The sequence below is a fragment of the Otolemur garnettii genome, unplaced genomic scaffold (assembly GCF_000181295.1).
Source record: "Otolemur garnettii isolate 467f Iridium unplaced genomic scaffold, OtoGar3 scaffold00023, whole genome shotgun sequence".
NCBI lineage: Eukaryota > Metazoa > Chordata > Mammalia > Primates > Galagidae > Otolemur > Otolemur garnettii.
In genome coordinates, this window is record NW_003852418.1 from 4,733,111 (window position 1) to 4,750,673 (window position 17,563).

The following is a 17,563-nucleotide window of genomic DNA, read 5'->3' on the forward strand; positions in this document are numbered from 1 at the left end:
TTCTGAGTCCCCCCCACATTTCTCTTCTGTCTTTCACTTGCTCAACATCTAAGTCACAGGAACCTTCCAGTTGCTGGGCATGTTCTAAAGTTGGACATCAGCACCAATCCAAGGCCAATGCCATGACCAGGACCACTGGATTAACCACATAGCAATCAACAGCCACACTTAAACTCTGCTAGAGTGGTCCTGTCTACTTAGCATATATAGTTATATTCTTAAAGACAAACACTGCCTACTAATTTTTTTTTTTTTAATTCCCAGAGAGCATAGTATGCCACGAGACCCAGGGCAAAAGCCCAATCAACAAAACATCAGCAAATCAACTAGACAGACAGTATCCCAGAGTGGTTTTGTGTACCATAGACTCTGGAACCCAACTGCCTGGGTTTGAATCCTGGCTCTGTCTCTTCAAGGCTGTGTGGTCTGGGGCAAGTTACTTAACCTCTTTAGGCCTCAATTATTTTTTTTCCTTGTAACATGAGGATAATAGCATTTACATTAGAGTGTTGCTCAGATTAAAGGAGTTAATATATGACAGTTACTGTGCCCTACGCACTATTCTTAAATTTAATGTACATGCCTTTGCTATTATTTTATTATTTACTTGGCAAACATTTATTAAGTGGCTACCAAAGACTAAAAGTCCACATAAGCCAGTCAGTGGATACTGGAGTCAGGAGCCCTCCCTTCTGTGACTGTAATAACTGAGCCCTTCTCCAAGATATAGGAGGTAGGAAGATCCAAGTCAAGATGGACGGGGATGCCTCTGAATTATAGTCAGGGGTTTTTTTGAGTAGGTTTGGGAAGAGAAAGTGTTCCCTAGAGCCTAAAAATGAGGTTTTTCAAGTCTACCCTCTTCTGCCATCCCTATCACTCCTTCTCACAGTCCTCATTACACCTGGCCGGGGTGACAGCAGCAACCTCTTGTAGGCTGCCTTGCTGTCTCCAGCTGTCCCCTCCAGCCAGCTGCCTCCTGCCCCAGTGAGCTTCCCTGTGCACACTGGGTGTGTTTCCAAGCTTATAACCTAGAACAGCTCTGTGCTGCCTAAGTGCCAATGTCCAAATGCCTCAGCTTGGGACTGGTCATCTGTCCCTCTCCTCATCTCCAGCTACGCTTTCAGAAGTCTCTCTAGGTCCCCTCCCACAATCCCACACACCACTCTTCACTTGAACCTTTGCTGGGACATAGCACTAAGTCCTTTCTCCTGAGTGGCCCAGCAGGGCTGTGCCTGTGCCCACTGAGCATGGACACGTGTGCTGTGGTGGCCTTTCATCCTTTTCTCCTATGGGCCATGGGCCATGCTGCCCAGAGTTGGCCATAGTTTTCAGCAAAAGCCGATTTGGATGGAATGCCTAGGACACACCTTTCATGTCTCAGCCGGGAGACAAAAGACCTTGGAAAAAACGGCAACTTGGAAATGTGCTTGGAATTCCATGAGACACAATAAATTCATGTTCTGGTTGTGTGGCTAGATGGCCTGGGTTCACTGTTCCATCCATCCATTCGTTGCCTCAATCATTCACTATCAACTGGCAGGAGTTAACTGAGTACTGACTGCTGCGTACCTGGCACCCGAAATGCGAAGGTGGATCAGAGGGATGAGGGCTCTGCTTCTGAGCAGCTTACAGGTGTCAAGAGACTGGGGAGAGGCGGGCTCTGTGGACTCAGTCAGGGAGGCCAGAGGAGGGTTCTGCGAGGAGGTGGCCGCTGACTGTGCTTCCTCTTCCCGCTCAGTTTGGGCATCTCAACAGCCCCTGCCATTCCCGTCTCATTCCTTCGGCAATATTCCCAGTTTTTCTGCTATTCTTCCTGCATTCAATGTTGACTGCTCTTCCTCAGGAGCAGCCACCCCGTGTCCAATCAGAGGCCTGAGCGCAGACCGTGCCCTATGCCTGCAGCATCCGTCCCGAGACCCAAGTGGCTCTCCTCTTGCCTCACTGGGCTTTGGCTCAGGTGTCAATCATTTCTGCAGGGCATGTCCCTCTCCACTCACCCTCAACACTCGTCACCAAATGGCACACTGTCCTTTATTGATTTGCATGCTACGGTCTCTCTCCCCTCTGATGAGTCGGGGCTCCACTGTGGCAGTGCCGTGCCTAGATTGCTCACAGCTATGTCCCCAGTACCTGGAAGTCTTCCTGGGCCACATGCCTTGATAAATACACACAGTATAAATGCAGGCATGCCGCGTGCCTGTCCCCACCCTGCATCTGAGTAAAGAGACCCTCCCTGGCTTCCGAAAACCCACACAGTCCCCAAAGAGAAAACATTCTAACCACGAGACTCCTCAGCAAAGGAGATAAAAGGAGATGTATTGCTCAGTTGGGGCTCCTCTGGGGATTTGCCAGGAGCTAGTACAGAAAACTTCCTAACCTTAAAGGAACTTTGAGTTCATCTAAGTCCCACCTACGCAGCGCGCTGATCGACTGCAAACCAGCACTGGGCCTGCCTCCATCTGTCTGTGAGCAATGGGAGAGAGGTTTGCATCCAAAACGCATTTATCTCACTCTGCACTCGTGCATCTGTTACTTACTGGGGACCCAGATACGATATTTATTTCCAGGCTGGTAATTTATAACAGATTTAAGTGGCCAATACATTTTCGGGTGTGCAAACAAACCCGCCGGTGGGATGGTTCAGACGGTAGCAGACCATGGCGGCCTCGGAGGCCCAGACAGGGCCGGCCCCATCCTGCTCGTTATCCCAAATGAGTCATTTCAATGAATCCTCGAGATCCAATTGTGGAGAAATGTTTCTAGCACCAGCAGGTCGCTCGTTGGAGCATCAGGGAAGATTCTGGCTGGAGTGAAAAGCAGGGCACAGGAGGGAGGGCCCAGAGGGGTGTCTGGGGTGCCTGTGTCCTGCCAGGAATCCCCACAGAGACACAGGGAAGTGTAACTTTGCTGGAGTATATAGTGGGTTCATCATTAACGGGTTTCTCTACACTCACCCTACGAACAGCATTCAAGGTAGGGCTAGTGGCTGGTATCCTCTCTTTGTACCTCTCTCTAATGCCTTAGACTCCAAAGGACTCTAAGGCATTTAGTCTTGTGACCTCGGGCAATTACCTTTTTGTTCCCCTCTTACCTCCCACACTCTGCTCTGCTTGGTAGGAAGGTAACCTCTGTGGACCACCCCATGGGTTCCCAATCCCTCCCTCCGCTAGCAGGAACCGGGAACTCAGGGGCCACAGGAGGAGGCATATATTCTTCCAGGTCCCTCCCTGCCAGCACATCAAGGCTGGGCTTTGTCTCTCCAGGCTACAGTTCCTAAAGGACAGCCCTGTCTTATAGCTACTCTCTCCCCTGTCTATGCCTTGGGCGGGTAAGACCTCCCTGGCGTTGCTAGCCCAGAGATACTGCTCCCAGCCCTGTTGGTTTCTCTTAATCCTGTTGCCATCCTTATTAAACTCTTCTTGGATTCCTCCTTGGAGGGAGCCTCTGATCTTTGGGGGATCCTGGAGAGATACTTTACATCAGTTATCACATACTTGTGGGTGGTTTTATCTTCTCATTTTACAGACAGCAGAATGAGTAAATAGAATAATTGACCCAGACCACAAAGCTAGTAATCAGAAAGGACTGAATACAACAAACCCAGCAAGGGACAAAGTCACAACTTTCGTCTTGTTAGCCTTGATTCTAAGGACTGAGATTCAGCCCAGAGTGCACCGTCCCATGATAAGACAGCGTGTAACAGAGGTCGTTTGTCCTGTCCGCAGAATCTGCTCTGTGACAACCAAGAGCGAAAGAAGGTTGTGGTGTGTTCTCAGGGGGCAGAGAGGCGGCATTTAGTCTTGTGACCTTGGGCAGTGCTTTTAACCTAGACCTCTTATTTCCTACCTTTAAAGGCTTCCGAAACGCCTCGTGCAGACAGATCATAAGAGAAATGGGAGGCATGATTGGCACGGGTTGTAGAGATTCACGTGCATTTAGAGCAATTTCATTTGTTGCCTATAAAATACCAAAGTATTTCTTGGCTGTGATTGCAGTGAGACGCTCACTCAATTTGGATTGAGTGTTCTAGGGAAGTGACTTTTGCTGGGGGTTTCTAGCATTCTAGAGGACGAATTTTCACCAGAGCAATTTAATCATGTGGGACCCCTGTGTGTGTTGTGCCCTCAGGGTCCCAACTAACTAGCCATTGACAAGGTCAAGGAAAAATGGCAGGAAGCAATTCAACCTGGACCAGCATGTGCCGACCAAGTCCTTGCTGTGCTCTGGCTACAGGGTGGTGGTATTTGGGAGTGGGCAGGGAAGGGCAGGAGAAAGCACTGCACTGGGGGTTGGCCAGATCTGGTGCCCATCCTGGTTCTGACCAGGAGTGCAGCCCTGGACAAACTTCCCAATCTCTCTAAACTTCATCCCTCCTGTCCCCAAGGATGGGAAGAAAACACCTACCTTGAAGGGTTAGTAAGAAGTCTTGATAAACTGACTTCTTCAAACCACCCATCCCAGGGCCCTAGAGTGATTCAGGAGGAGCCAACTGGCATTGCCACTGCTTCCTGCTATTATTGGAGGCAGCGGGATATGGGGAGCAAGGCCTCCCTGATCAAATCCCCTGCTTCCTCCTCCCCTACCCCCGGTTGTGCACTCCTGGACAGGTTAAATCACTTCAAGAGCCTCAGCTGCTCCTCTGGAAATGGGTAGTAATGGCACTTACTTTGTGAGGTTGTGGTCCTGGTGGAGGAGATGTTGGTATGTGGAAAGACACCAGGAAGTCTTAGTTTACTATAAATCCTTCTTGGCTTCTTGGCTCTAAGGCAGAACTGAGATGGCACCTCTTCCAGGAAGCTTACACCCATCACTTGCCCCACTACCCACTCTAGGTTTTGATTTTCTTTTATGGTCCCATTGCCCCTGTCCTGTGAGGTTCCCTTTTCCTATCTGACTCCCTCCCCATGCTTGAATCCCTTTTAGGTCAGAGGCCTGGTTTTAAAGGTCTCTATTTCTAGAGCTCAGTGCTTGTGAAATGAATACTAACTGCACCAGGGCATGGGTCACGGATGCTCAGAGCACCTTGCTCTGGGCTGGAGAAAAGCTCTGGCCATCTCCTGTCAACTTCCCTAGAAAGGCCATGGTGGAAAAAACTATATCCACCTTCACTTCCACTGAAGCTCCAGCCCCAGCTCTGGGCCACATAGCAGGCCCTTTGTTAGGGTCCAGCGGGGGAAACAGAAACCAGTCTAGGTGTATCAGACAGAGGGAATTCAGCACGGGGAGCTGGTTATACAGCTGATGGAGGAGCTGAGATACCACACAGGGAACAGCCGTGCAGCCCAGCAACCTGGGACAGCGGAGGCTGCAACCACCTTTAGATCTAGTTGGAGACAGAGCAGTGACCACGCCCAGGAGCTGGGGCCGCCTGGAGGAGCTGGGACTATGGTGGGCTGGTGGAGGGGAGCAGGAGCCACAGACAGGAGGAGCCACCTGGGTGGCTGCCACCAAGGAAGGGAGAGGGGGACACACTGGCTACTCCTTTCCTATCGTGCTCCGATCTCCCCTTAAGGAGTCAGCTTCCCTCCCCTTGCATAACACAAACTCGCATGAGCCCAGACACACACACAGATACACACACACACACACACACCCCTCCCCCCCATAGTGCAAGACAGAATAGGAAGGACAAGGGACAAGTCTGAGGACAGACAGGCCAATCACCAATACAAGTCCCAGTAAGTATTTGCTGTCATCTGGCTCAGCCTAGATTACAGGGGAATTCACCAAAAATGTCACTACACTTTGTAGCTTGTCTCTAAATGCATTTGGGAGCCTGAGGGACCAACATGAATCTCTGAGCATTCTTCAAGGCCCCTGGGCTCCAAGCTGAGGTCCTGAGAAGCACGGCTTGCACCAGTCACGGAAGCATGTCCATCTGGCCTCGGTGGCCATGCCTCATGCTGCAAATTCTTTCCCTTCTCTGCCCACCCTTCTGGGCATGTGTTTGAGTCCAGTCCCTTCCTCAATCGTCTCTATAATAGTGAAGTAGCCTCTTTCCTACTGGCTGTCTTCATTCCAGAATCTCCTCCCTCTGATCTATCTTCCCCTCAGTAGAAGACAAATCACCTCCAATTCTGAACTGATCACTTCCTTACAAACATTCAATATCTACCTCTTGCCTATGAGATAAAGTCCCACTTCCTAAGTCTGGCCGTCTACGCTGCCTGTGATCTAGCTGTCACCTTATTTTCCACTTTTTTCCATGACACATATAATCTCTGCTCCCCTCAAACACAGCTGCTACACATCTCCCCGCAGGCTGCCACAACTGGGCTTCTGCGGCTCCCTCTGTCCACAGCCCCATCTCTGCTCTCTTTGATTTTAAATTCCACCTGTGCTGGAAGCTTTGGTTCACATCACATTTTGCATTCCTGATGGAAGCAGCAATGTATTTCCCCACCCCTGAATCCCTGCAGCATTTTATCTGAACTTAGGACACTTACCACTTTCTGCTTTGCCCTGGAATTATTGATGGGCACCACTTATCTCCCTGCTAAGGTTTCAGAGGGTAGAGACCATGATATTTTTAGCTTTAGGTTCCTACAGCATCTAGCATACAGTAGGTGTTTTGAAATTTTTGTTGTATAAATGGATGTGCCTTAAAGTGAATGAATGAATGGGTTAGCAGCCACATCTACAAATGAATCCATGGGGTGAGGGAATAAGACTCACAGTTGTCCTGGCCCCGTAGAGTAGGCTACTCTAGCCAGCCTGGAAGAGGATGTGAGCTTTGGGTTACACTAGTTACACAAATCAGGGAGGATTCGGGCTGCTCTGGACATACTATGGAAGGGTCACTTTTAGAGGGAGATCTTGGGGGACAAGCACAGATCTTAAGCCTGCACAGCTGACCTCAGATCTTGGCTGCCCTGCTCCGTTAAGACACTCACGTCAATGTAGTTGGCATTAATGTAGTCAGAGTGTGGGTCTCCGTCCAGCACGAGCAGCCTCACCCGAGAATGGTCATCTGTGGAGAGAGACAGAGAGCAGAAATCAAAGGGATGATTGATAAGAGGAGCCAGCAGTGTCTTCACCTACATTTATACATGACTGCTTATCAAATATCACGCTACTCTCTCCTTTAACCCTCAACACAGCCCTCAGTCACTAATCCCATTTACAGAGGAGAAAGTGGAGGCTCAGGAAGGTCAGCAACCTTCTAAAGGACTGGGTTAGTCACCGGCTCCTCTAAGTCTTAGCAATTTCATCATTAAAATAGGAATGGAAATACTTTCTTCATAGGACATATAGGAGAGACTATATAAAAATACTTGGGACGTGAGCAGGTTGAATCTGAACAAATACCCTCCAGTTTCAGGTTGGCTTAAAAACAGCCAGTTTGCTTATTTTATACATATGCACAAATTGCTTTTCTTTTGCTCCTTGGAGTATTATTGTTGAGAATAGATTGTCAGCCACATACTGTTATTGATACTGTCATTAAAGTGAGGCTGCCTAAATCATTGTAAAAGAGCTCATCAATAACTGAAAGTCCTGTTGCAGAGGATATCCTTTCAGACACCATCGAGACATAAACAAGATTTGCAGGCTTCGGTTGGTAGCATGCTTCCTTCAAATCACAGTAAATAAAAACCATTAAAAGAAAACCAGAACAGCAGAAGAATCAGGGTAATCCTTTCTAATTAATTAAGCGAGCTCTGACACGTGAACAGACACACTCCTGTGGCACACCCTGGTTGGGTCTGGGTGGGAGGAGGGGCCTTAGTTTGTTATCCATGTCACTGTGTGGTCCCTGCAGCCTCTGGCCAATCTGCCGCCCTCCAGGGTCGGGATGGGGATCTCAGCAAGTGGCCTGGTGAGCTCGCAGCATCATGAGGGATTCTCCCAAAGGGGTCATGGATATCAGATCAGCTTATCCTGTGGGAGTTCCACAGCACTTTGTGGGCCATGGAGCACATTTGCTGCCACTAACCTGAATTCCCTTGAGGTGCAGGGGATGGAACAGGGAGGGAGACGGATAACGTCCCTGTTTGATCCCCTGCACCCCTGTGGGCACTCAAGAAGAAGTTGGCAGATGTATAAACAGATGACCCCACTGGGTTCTCACACTGACCCCGTGAGAGAAGGAAGGTGGGTCCTGTTAGCCCTTGTTACAAATGAGGAAACTGAGGCTCACAAAGACTGACTGGCCACATGGGTCAGTGAATGGTGGAGCACGGGAGGGTAGAATTCTCACTCTGAGTTCAGACAGTCTGAGGGTAATAGGGCCACTTCAGAAATACCCCACAGGGGGATTTGACTCCAGAGAAGTGGCTGCCTCGGTGATAGAATTGCTGAGCAGTCAGAAGAGCGCGAAGTAACTCAGGGCTAAAAGAAAAACGGAGGGACCCTGCCTGCCCCACGGCTGGGGGGACGTTGGGAGGACTGGGGCCACCAGAGCTCAGGAGCTGGGGCCACCTGCTGGAAACTGAGGCCAGTGGGCCTCTCCGGTGGGAGCTGGAGACAAGGAGGAGTTCCCCTTGCTGCTGAGGAAGGCAACTGTAATTGGGATAGAGGGGTGATCACCCACTTCTCTCCTTCAACCCAGCCGGAAGCCAGCTGCTGATAGAGCCTGAGAGATGCAACCTGCAGGGAGGGGCCGGTTACCTGAAAAATGCAGAAGAGAGTAGGAGAAGGTGAGCAACTGGGTCCCATTATGCACGGGCAGGCCCAGGACTGGTCTGGGGCACCACCCCATAGCTATTATTTAAATAATCTAAGAATTATTCCGTAAGCATGTGCCATGTGGCGGGCACAGTGCTAGACAGTGAGTTATGCTAAATGCCACTTTCTTTACTTATCATGGGGAAGAATTTCAGTGGAAGTAACTAAAGGGTGTAGGTGGGGGGGGGTCTAAGGAATCACTTCGGGTGGGTGCAAGAGTGGGGTGTGAGGTAGGGGAGGAGTTTGAAGGTAACTTTATATTATCTCACTCAACCATTTATGCCTCAAAATAATGTCTTAGGCTATTATAAAGATACCAGAATGATGTTGTATTATGATTCTTCCCATTTGACAGATGAAGAAACTGGGGCTCAGAGAAGGTAAGCAACTTTCCCAAGTTACACAGCCTGTAGGTGGCAGAGACAAGAGTTCCCTCTCAGGTCTCTCTGACCCTGAGCCTCTGCTCTGCTCACATGAGGCTCTGCCTCGGGACCTTGAGCATCTCAGGTATCTCTGCTGGAGTCTGTGCAAATGGCTGGTCCCCAGCTCCTGCAGTATTCCAGCCCCAGAGCGGAGGGCTTCCTGGGGACCATCCCATGTAGGAGGCTGAGGTTCAGACAAGGCCTGGTGCCCGGCTCTGCATCTGGGGCACCGAGCCTTGTTATCAGCAGCTCCGGGAACTGTAAGCCTCAAAAATGTGAAAATGCCCATTGTGTTCTTACTCAGTGGTCTCGCTAATGACTTATTGATTCAAAAATCTAGTTGATTTATTGAGTTATGCCTGCCCTTGGGGTCCTTCGCACTGGGAACAGAAATTCTGGTTTAAAACGTTGAAAGGGAATTTTTAAAGTACAAAATGAAATTTAAAAATCTGAAAGCAGAAATGATGAAAAACAAAACAAAAAGAACCAAACTCATGCCTTCTAGTTAAATATTCTCAAAGATGAAAGGAGCCTCTTGCCGACAGATGAGAGGGTTTGCCAATACCACCTCTTCCTTCATTGATTAAGGACACATTTGCTGCAATCCTACCATGGGTCAGGCTAGTTGAAGGGATTAATAAAACGCCATGGACATGATACTTACACTTAAGGAGTGTGTTACGTTATTGGGGGAGACAGATTATTCACAGGAGTGGAGCTTCCAGTCTAGAAGGTAGGAATAGACAGGTGGACGGCAGGCAGGTGGATGAAGAATTAAAATAAGCAAGGCCTGACCAGTGGACAGTGAGGAAGTTTTTGCATTAGAGGCAACAGCAAGAGGGAAATCAGAGATCCTGAAGACATAGGCATATGGTGCGGGGGCTGTAAGAGTCTCCTGTCCTGGGAAGATGGAGAATGGGAGGGACAGCAATAGGGGTGAGACAGAGGAGGCAGCTGGGGTTAGCCTGCAACCTGCGGGCTCTGCAGGGCATCCAAACAACAGTGTCTCTTTCCTGGGACCGTGGTCGATCCCTCTTGGCCTCAGCCTCCTTAGTACATTGACACCACTATCAGCTCTCAGAGTGCAGGCATGAGAGGCTTAAATGGGAAAATATCAGACAGGAAAAGTGCTAGGACATTAAGCCCAGCTGCAGACTGAGAAGAAATACGGGCCAGACACCTATCTGAGAAAGGATCTGTATCCAAAATATACAAAGGACTCTTAAAACTCAACAAGAAAACACATAATCTGATTTCGAAAAGGGTGAAAGGACCTGAACAGACTACCTCATCAGGGAGGACACGCAGATGGCAAGTAAGCATACAAAAAGATGCTCAGGATCCTATGCTGGGAATTGCAAATTAAAACAACAATGAGATGCCACCGCACACCTATTAGAATGGCTGAAAGCCGAGATGCCGACTACATCAAATGCCGGTGAGGATGTGGAGCAATAAGAACTCTCTTGCTCGTTGCCAGGGCAATGCAACATGGTCTAACCACTTTGGAAGACGGTTTGCAATTTCTTACAAAACTAAATCTGCTCTTGCCGTAGGACCCCACCGTCGTGCTTCTCGGTGTTTACCCAAATAAGCTGAAAACTTCCGTCCACACAAAAGCCTGCACATGAATGCTTATAGCAACTTCATGTCGAATCGCAAAAACTTGGGAGCAAACAATATGTCCTTCAATAGGTGACTGCAGAAACCAATCGTGGAAAAGACGGTCCCTCCCTCAAGATGGGCAGACTTAGAAGTTTTTGCCTCTACGATGGTGTAAAAGCAGTGTGCATTCAGTCGAACTGTGCTTTGGGTATCCAGACAACTATTCTGTTTTTCACTTTCGGTATAATATTCATTCGATGACATGACATGTTCAACTCTGTATCATAAAACGGGATGATTTTGCTCAATGGAAGTGTTCTGAGCACGTTTAAGGTCGGGTAGGCGGAGCTGTGATGTTCAGTCGGTTAGGCGCGTGTATTCAATGCATGTATGACTTAGTATGTTTATGCTGTGGTTTTTTTATTGGTTTGTTTCCCACCAATGTCTGTCAAGGTTGATATAAAAGGCTTATTGTAACATAACTCCATTATAAATTGAGGAGCATCTATACATTTCTACAATGGAATGTTACTTAGTGATAAACAAACGAGTTATCAAGCCACTGATGAATGAAAGAAGCCAACTCGAAAAAGCTACATACTGTACAGCCCCAACTGCATGACGTTCTGGAAAAGCAAACCCAAACAAAACTCTACGACAGTAAAAAGATCGATACTTGCCAGGGGCTTAGGGGGAGAGAGAGAGGAACAGGAGGAGCACAGGGGGTTTTTAGAGCAGTGAAACTCTTCTATCTGGTTCTGTAATGCTGGATACGTGTCGTTATACATTCGCCGAACCTCAGAGAACTGTGCAACACACAAAACGGACCTCAGTGTAAACACTGAACTTGAGCTAATAGCAATGAATCGATATTGGCTCATTAATTGTAGCAAATGCGCCACACCACTGCTCCACGTTAATAATAGAGGAAGCAGGACACGGGTGGGAGGGAGGACGTACATGGGAACTTCTTAACTTTCTGCTCCATTTTTTTCTGAAATATAAAACTGCTCTACAGAAAAGTATGAGGAGGCCGGACACTGCGACTCACGCCTGTAATCCTAGCACTTTGGGAGGCTGAGGTGGGTGGATTGCTTGAGCTCAGGAGTTTGAGATCAGCCTGAGCAAAAGTAAGACCCCCATCTCTACTAAGAATAGAAAAATCTAGCTGGGCATTGTGGCAGGTGCCTAGAGTCCCAGCTACTCGGGAGTCAGGCAAGCGGATTGCTTGAGCCCGGGAGTTTGAGGTTGCTGTGAGATAGGATGCCACTGCATTCTAGCCTGGGGCAATAGAGTAAGACTCTGTCTCCAAAAGAAAAAAGAAAAGAAAGTATGAGGACAGTGCCTGGTACACAGCAGGTACTTAATAAATGGTGGTTTGGGGCTGTGCGTAAGGCAGGCACTCTCCATTTGCCCTTTTTGCACCACATGCAGACTCATCTATCCACAGAGGCAAAGAGCTATTGTGTGTATTTATCAAAGGGCAGACTATTGCTGCAGGTTCACCAGGAAGGCATTGCAAGACGTGGCAGTGTCCTCATGGTTTATTTATTCCTTCTGAGAGATGCTAATATTATTCTGTGTCCCCTTCTTCTTCTAACTTTATATAATTAGAAGGATAAAAAATTGTGTTTACCCACATGTACACGGAGAAAGAAGGGGCGGCGGGCGATGAGAAAGAGTTTATATGAGGTAATTTACAAGCAGCCCAGAACGTTCATTATGCTCTATCTACATTTTGCAAGCTTGAGAAACAGCTAATTTGGTCCTCCTTGTTTGATATTCAAGACAAGGAGAGGACTTAGGAAGAGTCAGATGGAGGAGAAGCAAACTCCTCAATGGTGAAGGAAGAGGAGGGTGGGGGAGCCTGGGCCCCCTCACCAAGTCATGGGGATGGGCAGGAGCTGGCTGGTGGGTGGGGGAGGAGAGAGCAGGTGGCAGAGGAGCGGGGAGACACACTGCACAGAAGTGGGGATCCAAGGAGCCCCCTGGACACAGCTCTGGAGAAACACCATCAGTCTGATTGAAATCAATCTGCTCTTTCTTGCTCTAGGACAAAGTCCAGCAGTATATTGGTAAATGTTTAACAAACAGCTCTCTGGAGTAAAAAAAGGCCCTGATCTGTAACGTCTGCTGATTTCTGTGGTGTAAATACTCCCACCATGACCATTTCAAGCTACCAACAAGGCACTAACCAGCTCATAAAATTCCTGAAAATGTAACAATCTGCTCTTGCAAGCTGGTATGAGTCAGCTACAGCACAACAGTGATAGAGGACAAGGGCTTAGCATACCCCACAGTGCCTTGTATGATCTGATGGTTCGAGACCATCAGATTCTTTTAGTCACTCAAATGTACTATGTCTATACTGACCACAGGGCCTTTGCACATACAAGGATGGCAGTTACCCCGGATCTTGAGATCAAACTTTTCCTCTCTCCATAGTGGATCCTTCACCACACCTGTAGACCCAGCCTGTCCCACCCAAAGACTGGCAGCCAATTCTTGCCTTCAGAAAAGGGAGATAAGGATTACTTGGGCTCTGAAGGCAGGCCTAAGGCTTGCCCTCACCCAAACTATATCACCGGAGGCCAGTTTTCACCTTCCCTGAGCCTTGATTTACCCAACCATAATTTCCAAATCAAATCTGTCTTCAAAGAATTGCTACAAGGATTAAAAGATGAAGGAAGATATGAAAGCACTTGCTATGTTATAAAAAGTCAACACAAATATATTAATTTAGTTTCATTACTATCCTAGCCTAGTGGTACTGCATATGTGGTCTCTGGACCAATAGCATCAGCAGCTCCTGGAAACTTGTAAGAAATGCAAGTTCTTGGGCCCTCGGCCAGAGGACCAGAATCAGAAACTTCAAGGTGAGGCCCAGCAATGTGTGTTTGAACAAGCCCTCCAGCTGATACTGGTCCACACTCAAGTCTTAGTGTGCAGACTGTTTACTTATTTAGCATAGTGGTACTCTGGCTGTTCACGTCAATCTGCCTTGGGAAAGACCAGAAGATCTTACTCGAAATGGGCCTGAGATCAAAGATCCACCTTGTGCCAGGTATCGAGGTCCAGAGCTTTACCTGTGTGGAAAGTGTAGGATGTTCTAGGTACTATTCTGGAAGCCCTAGCGATGCTATGCCATCTGGCACTCATGGTTACCCTGCGATGTATGTATTATCACATTATTTTACAAAGGAGAAACTCAAGGCTCTAAGAAGTTTAATAACTCAGGAAAGGTATAAGGTTGAGAGCTTCCTTATAGAGTGGTAGGGTCCTCATTCCTCCTAGAACCCCAAGATCCATTGTCTCCAGACCCTTGCATGCCAGCCCTCTCCAGCCCTCCATTCTCTCCCAAACCTCCTCTGTCTCCAGCACTAGTCTCCATCCCACTGGGGTCTCATGCCTGCCCTGGAGGGGAGGGTGCAGTCTCCTCCTCTGCCCAGTTCTACCTCCTCCCATCCTCTAGCACCAAAGGTAACCCTGCAAATTGGTCATCTCCAGTCACACTCACTTAAGGAGAGCATCACTTCAATGAGGTGGGGCCGGGGAGAGACTATCATTCAGATACTTGATGTTCTTTCTGCCCATCTTCTGGGCACTCTGCAGGGTAAGGAAAAGGTGCGATTTTTCTGAGAAAAGAGATTTGACTCATTACAATGAATTGTAGAGCTGAAAAACCATTTCCTAGAAGTATTGGAAATGTTAATGCCATCATCTTGCACGAGTGGATAAGGAGGAGACAGGTAATTCTGCTCATACTGCCTGGATACCCCATTCAAGCTAAAGGTCTGCGCATTCAATCTTGATTGAATTACCATTATCAGGAGCGCGGGTGGCTGGGCTGGGGCATGACACAGAGATGGCCTGACATTCTGTGCACCTGCCTGTCCTGCCAGACCCATGCTGGTTGAGGTTGGCCGCTGCCCTCCTGGGGGCTCTGAGAGGAGCCACTCTAGCAGACGCAGCCTCGTGGGAGTGAAGGGGGCTGAAGGATAGCTGGACAGAGCACTCAGAGGGTTAGCAGGACAGCGACTGACCTGTGACTCTGTCTGCACCCTAAGCATGCCATCCAGGCAATGCCCCACTGAGGGGCCTTTCCGAAACAAAGGAGAAGGCCTCTTATTTGGACTGCCTCATAAGCAAAACCTAAGACAAAGGTTTGGGTGCAAGTAGTTGATTTAGGAAGTGATCCCTGGAAACACCAGGAGTGATAGAGAAAAGCAGGAATTCAACAGGGACGAGTCATCCAGCAAGGTGCTGCTGTGGCCAACCGGGGTGTATCCTGCTGAGAAGCTCTGGCAGAGAGTGGACAGCAGGCACCTCTGAGTTATTCCCCCTTGGGGAGGGGGGACTGGGGTCCTCAATCCACTGTCCTCAGTCGCTGGATGTTTAATTCATTTCCTGGCACTTCAAGCAGGCAGAGAAGGCTCCAGTGGCCAGAATAAGTTCTCGGGAAAAGAGACGAAGGGGTGGGCAGTTTGAATTAGGACCAGCATGCCCACAAGTGGGAGTCTTGGGGGATATGGTAGGGAGCCAATTGTTTCTGTACCAGAAGGGATCTGCAGGGCCCAGGCCTGGGCTACCCTCAGAGATGGTAAAGGAGAATGGAGGCCGAGAGTCAGGAGCATTCATCAAGGCACTCATGTGGCGAGTCCATCTTCGTCTTCCAGGAATCAGAAGAGAAACCTGCTGTGGGAATAGACCTCTGAGTATGTTGTCAACCTGAGTTCCTCCCTGGATGTGGGGGCCTCTATGCATACCACGGCCCTACCTCCTGGAAGAGAAGAGAAGGCCTCTCTGAAGAGCCCCTCAGCTCTGAGGTCAGGCCCTTAGCACCAGGTTCTCACCCCAGAGCATGGGTGTGGCTTGATGCAGACAGGGTGCCTGGGTAAGGAGCAGCTGGCTTCTCGGCAGGCAGGAGACGAGAGGTCCTGCAGACTCTCTCTGTGACCTTGGGCAGGGCACTCTGGTCTCTGGGCCATCTCTTTTTGCCTGTGAACTTAAAAAGTCTAGACAAGTCTCATCTAGTCTCAAAAGTTATGATTCAAGGAACTTCATAAGGTTCAGATTTAATGTCCGTTCATCTTAATTTGGCCTCTTTACCTTGAAAGCTGACTCAGAACCACCTTCCGGATGAGAAACTGAGGGCAGAGAGATGAAGAAGTGATCTGGCTAAAAGGCCACGCACAAGGTCAGTGACAGAACTGAGATTAGAACCTGGGCCTGCCTGCCTCAGGTCCAAGCCTCCAATACACCTGAGGTCAGTGGCTTTTTCTGGATTGGAAGAAAAGTAGCATCAGAAAATGCACTGCCAGCCTGTGCATGCTCAGACCCTTCCTCTCTCCACCCCTCCACCTGGCTCTCCAATCCTGGAGGCTGATCTCTAGGGATAAGATGGGAGATTCTCAAACTTGAGCAGCATTGGCATCACCTGGGGGGTGGGGGTAGACTTTAAAATTACAGACTGCTGGACGTGGGCCTCATAATTTCTAATTCAGCAGGTCTGGGCTGGAGCCCAAGAACTAGCATTTCTAATGAGCTCCCAGATGACCACTGCTCCAGAGACCACACTTTGGGAACCACTGACTAGGTCAACAGACTCCCTGCTCTGGGGCTGCCGGCTGGGGTCATCCTGTGCAAAGCCCGGGGGAAGATGGGGTGTGGGGAGGAGCACGGGGGGAAGTACTTACTCCCCCAGCTCCCTTTGTTGGGGTCACCTTGGGGGGCGGAACCACCACTAAAGGTTGCAGCTCTGGTCAGGTTGTCTCTCTCCCTCTCCGGGTTCTGGTGACCTCTCCTTACCTCCTGGCCCTGGGGTAGAATTCAGCTCGGGATACTCCACCCTCCCCAATTGTCTTTCTCCATCTAGATCACACCTTTCCAGAGACTGTCCTGATTAATTTTCCTCTAATTACTCTGTCTGAGGGTCCCATCTGCTTCCTGCGGGGTCCCAGCTGATCCCAGAAGGGAGCTCGTTTAATAAAATGTGCAGCCTCTGTGATCACTGCCTCCTCTCCATATCAAATCCTTCTTGCCAATCTGGGGAGCAGCTCTAGAACCCCCCATGGGCAATGCTTTGGTATTCTTGAAATTTCCCCTCTCTGCCCTACAGCGACTTGAAGGCAAGGGACTCTTAGTTATTATTTTCCCCATTCATTGCCTTCCCTTTCACTTCCTTTCCATTCCCACTCCCTGGAAAGCCCACTCACTGTCTCTCTTACTAAATTCTAACCAGAATCATTTGGAAGGAAGGGGCTGTTTTGTCAAGGTCTCTCTTTGTTTCATTTGCAGGCGGCGCCCTTCCTCCTGCTCTTCCCTTTAATCCTTTCTGCTCTCCCTGGCCTGGGCCTTTGTCCTGCACTCCAGCCTCGTGGAGCTCTGGGCTCCTTAAGATGCTAATCACACCCGGTTTTCTTCTTGCGCCAAGAATATTTCTATTTATCAAGCTGGAGCAGGCTTTGCCTTTGGGAGGGACACATACAAGGGCAGGAACACTTCCCGTTCCTCCGGGCTGTTTCTTTTCTACCTTTCCCATTTCAATTTCAGGGCTCCCCCCACCCTTTTTTATGTTCTGCTTTATGGCTCGTGCTGTTTTCTGAATGCACTGGTTACCTTAGCTCTGGCTCCTTTCAGCCCTGAATGCAGGCTCATGCCAGCCAGCCCTGATGTGCTGCAGAATTACTGACCCTTAAATGAGAGGGGAGATTCAGGTTTATTTAAACTCATCAGTATCACTGACGCGCCTCCATCTGGGTTTCCCAGAAGTAGACCTTAAGACAAGGATCCCGGCTCGGCGCCTGTGGCTCAAGTGGCTAAGGCGCCAGCCACGTACACCTAAGGTGGCAGGTTCGAATCCCCAGCCC

General features: G+C 49.1%; 1 protein-coding gene across 1 annotated transcript in view; it reads right to left on the bottom strand.

The window, feature by feature from the left end:
• Positions 1 to 17,563, bottom strand: part of PTPRT (protein tyrosine phosphatase, receptor type T) — a 762,820-nt gene that overhangs the window by 36,428 nt on the left and 708,829 nt on the right. Inside the window, exon 17 of the mRNA XM_012803799.1 lies at positions 6,894 to 6,970. Within this exon, the coding sequence (XP_012659253.1) occupies positions 6,894 to 6,970 (77 nt within the window). The remainder of the gene's footprint in view (positions 1 to 6,893; positions 6,971 to 17,563) is intronic.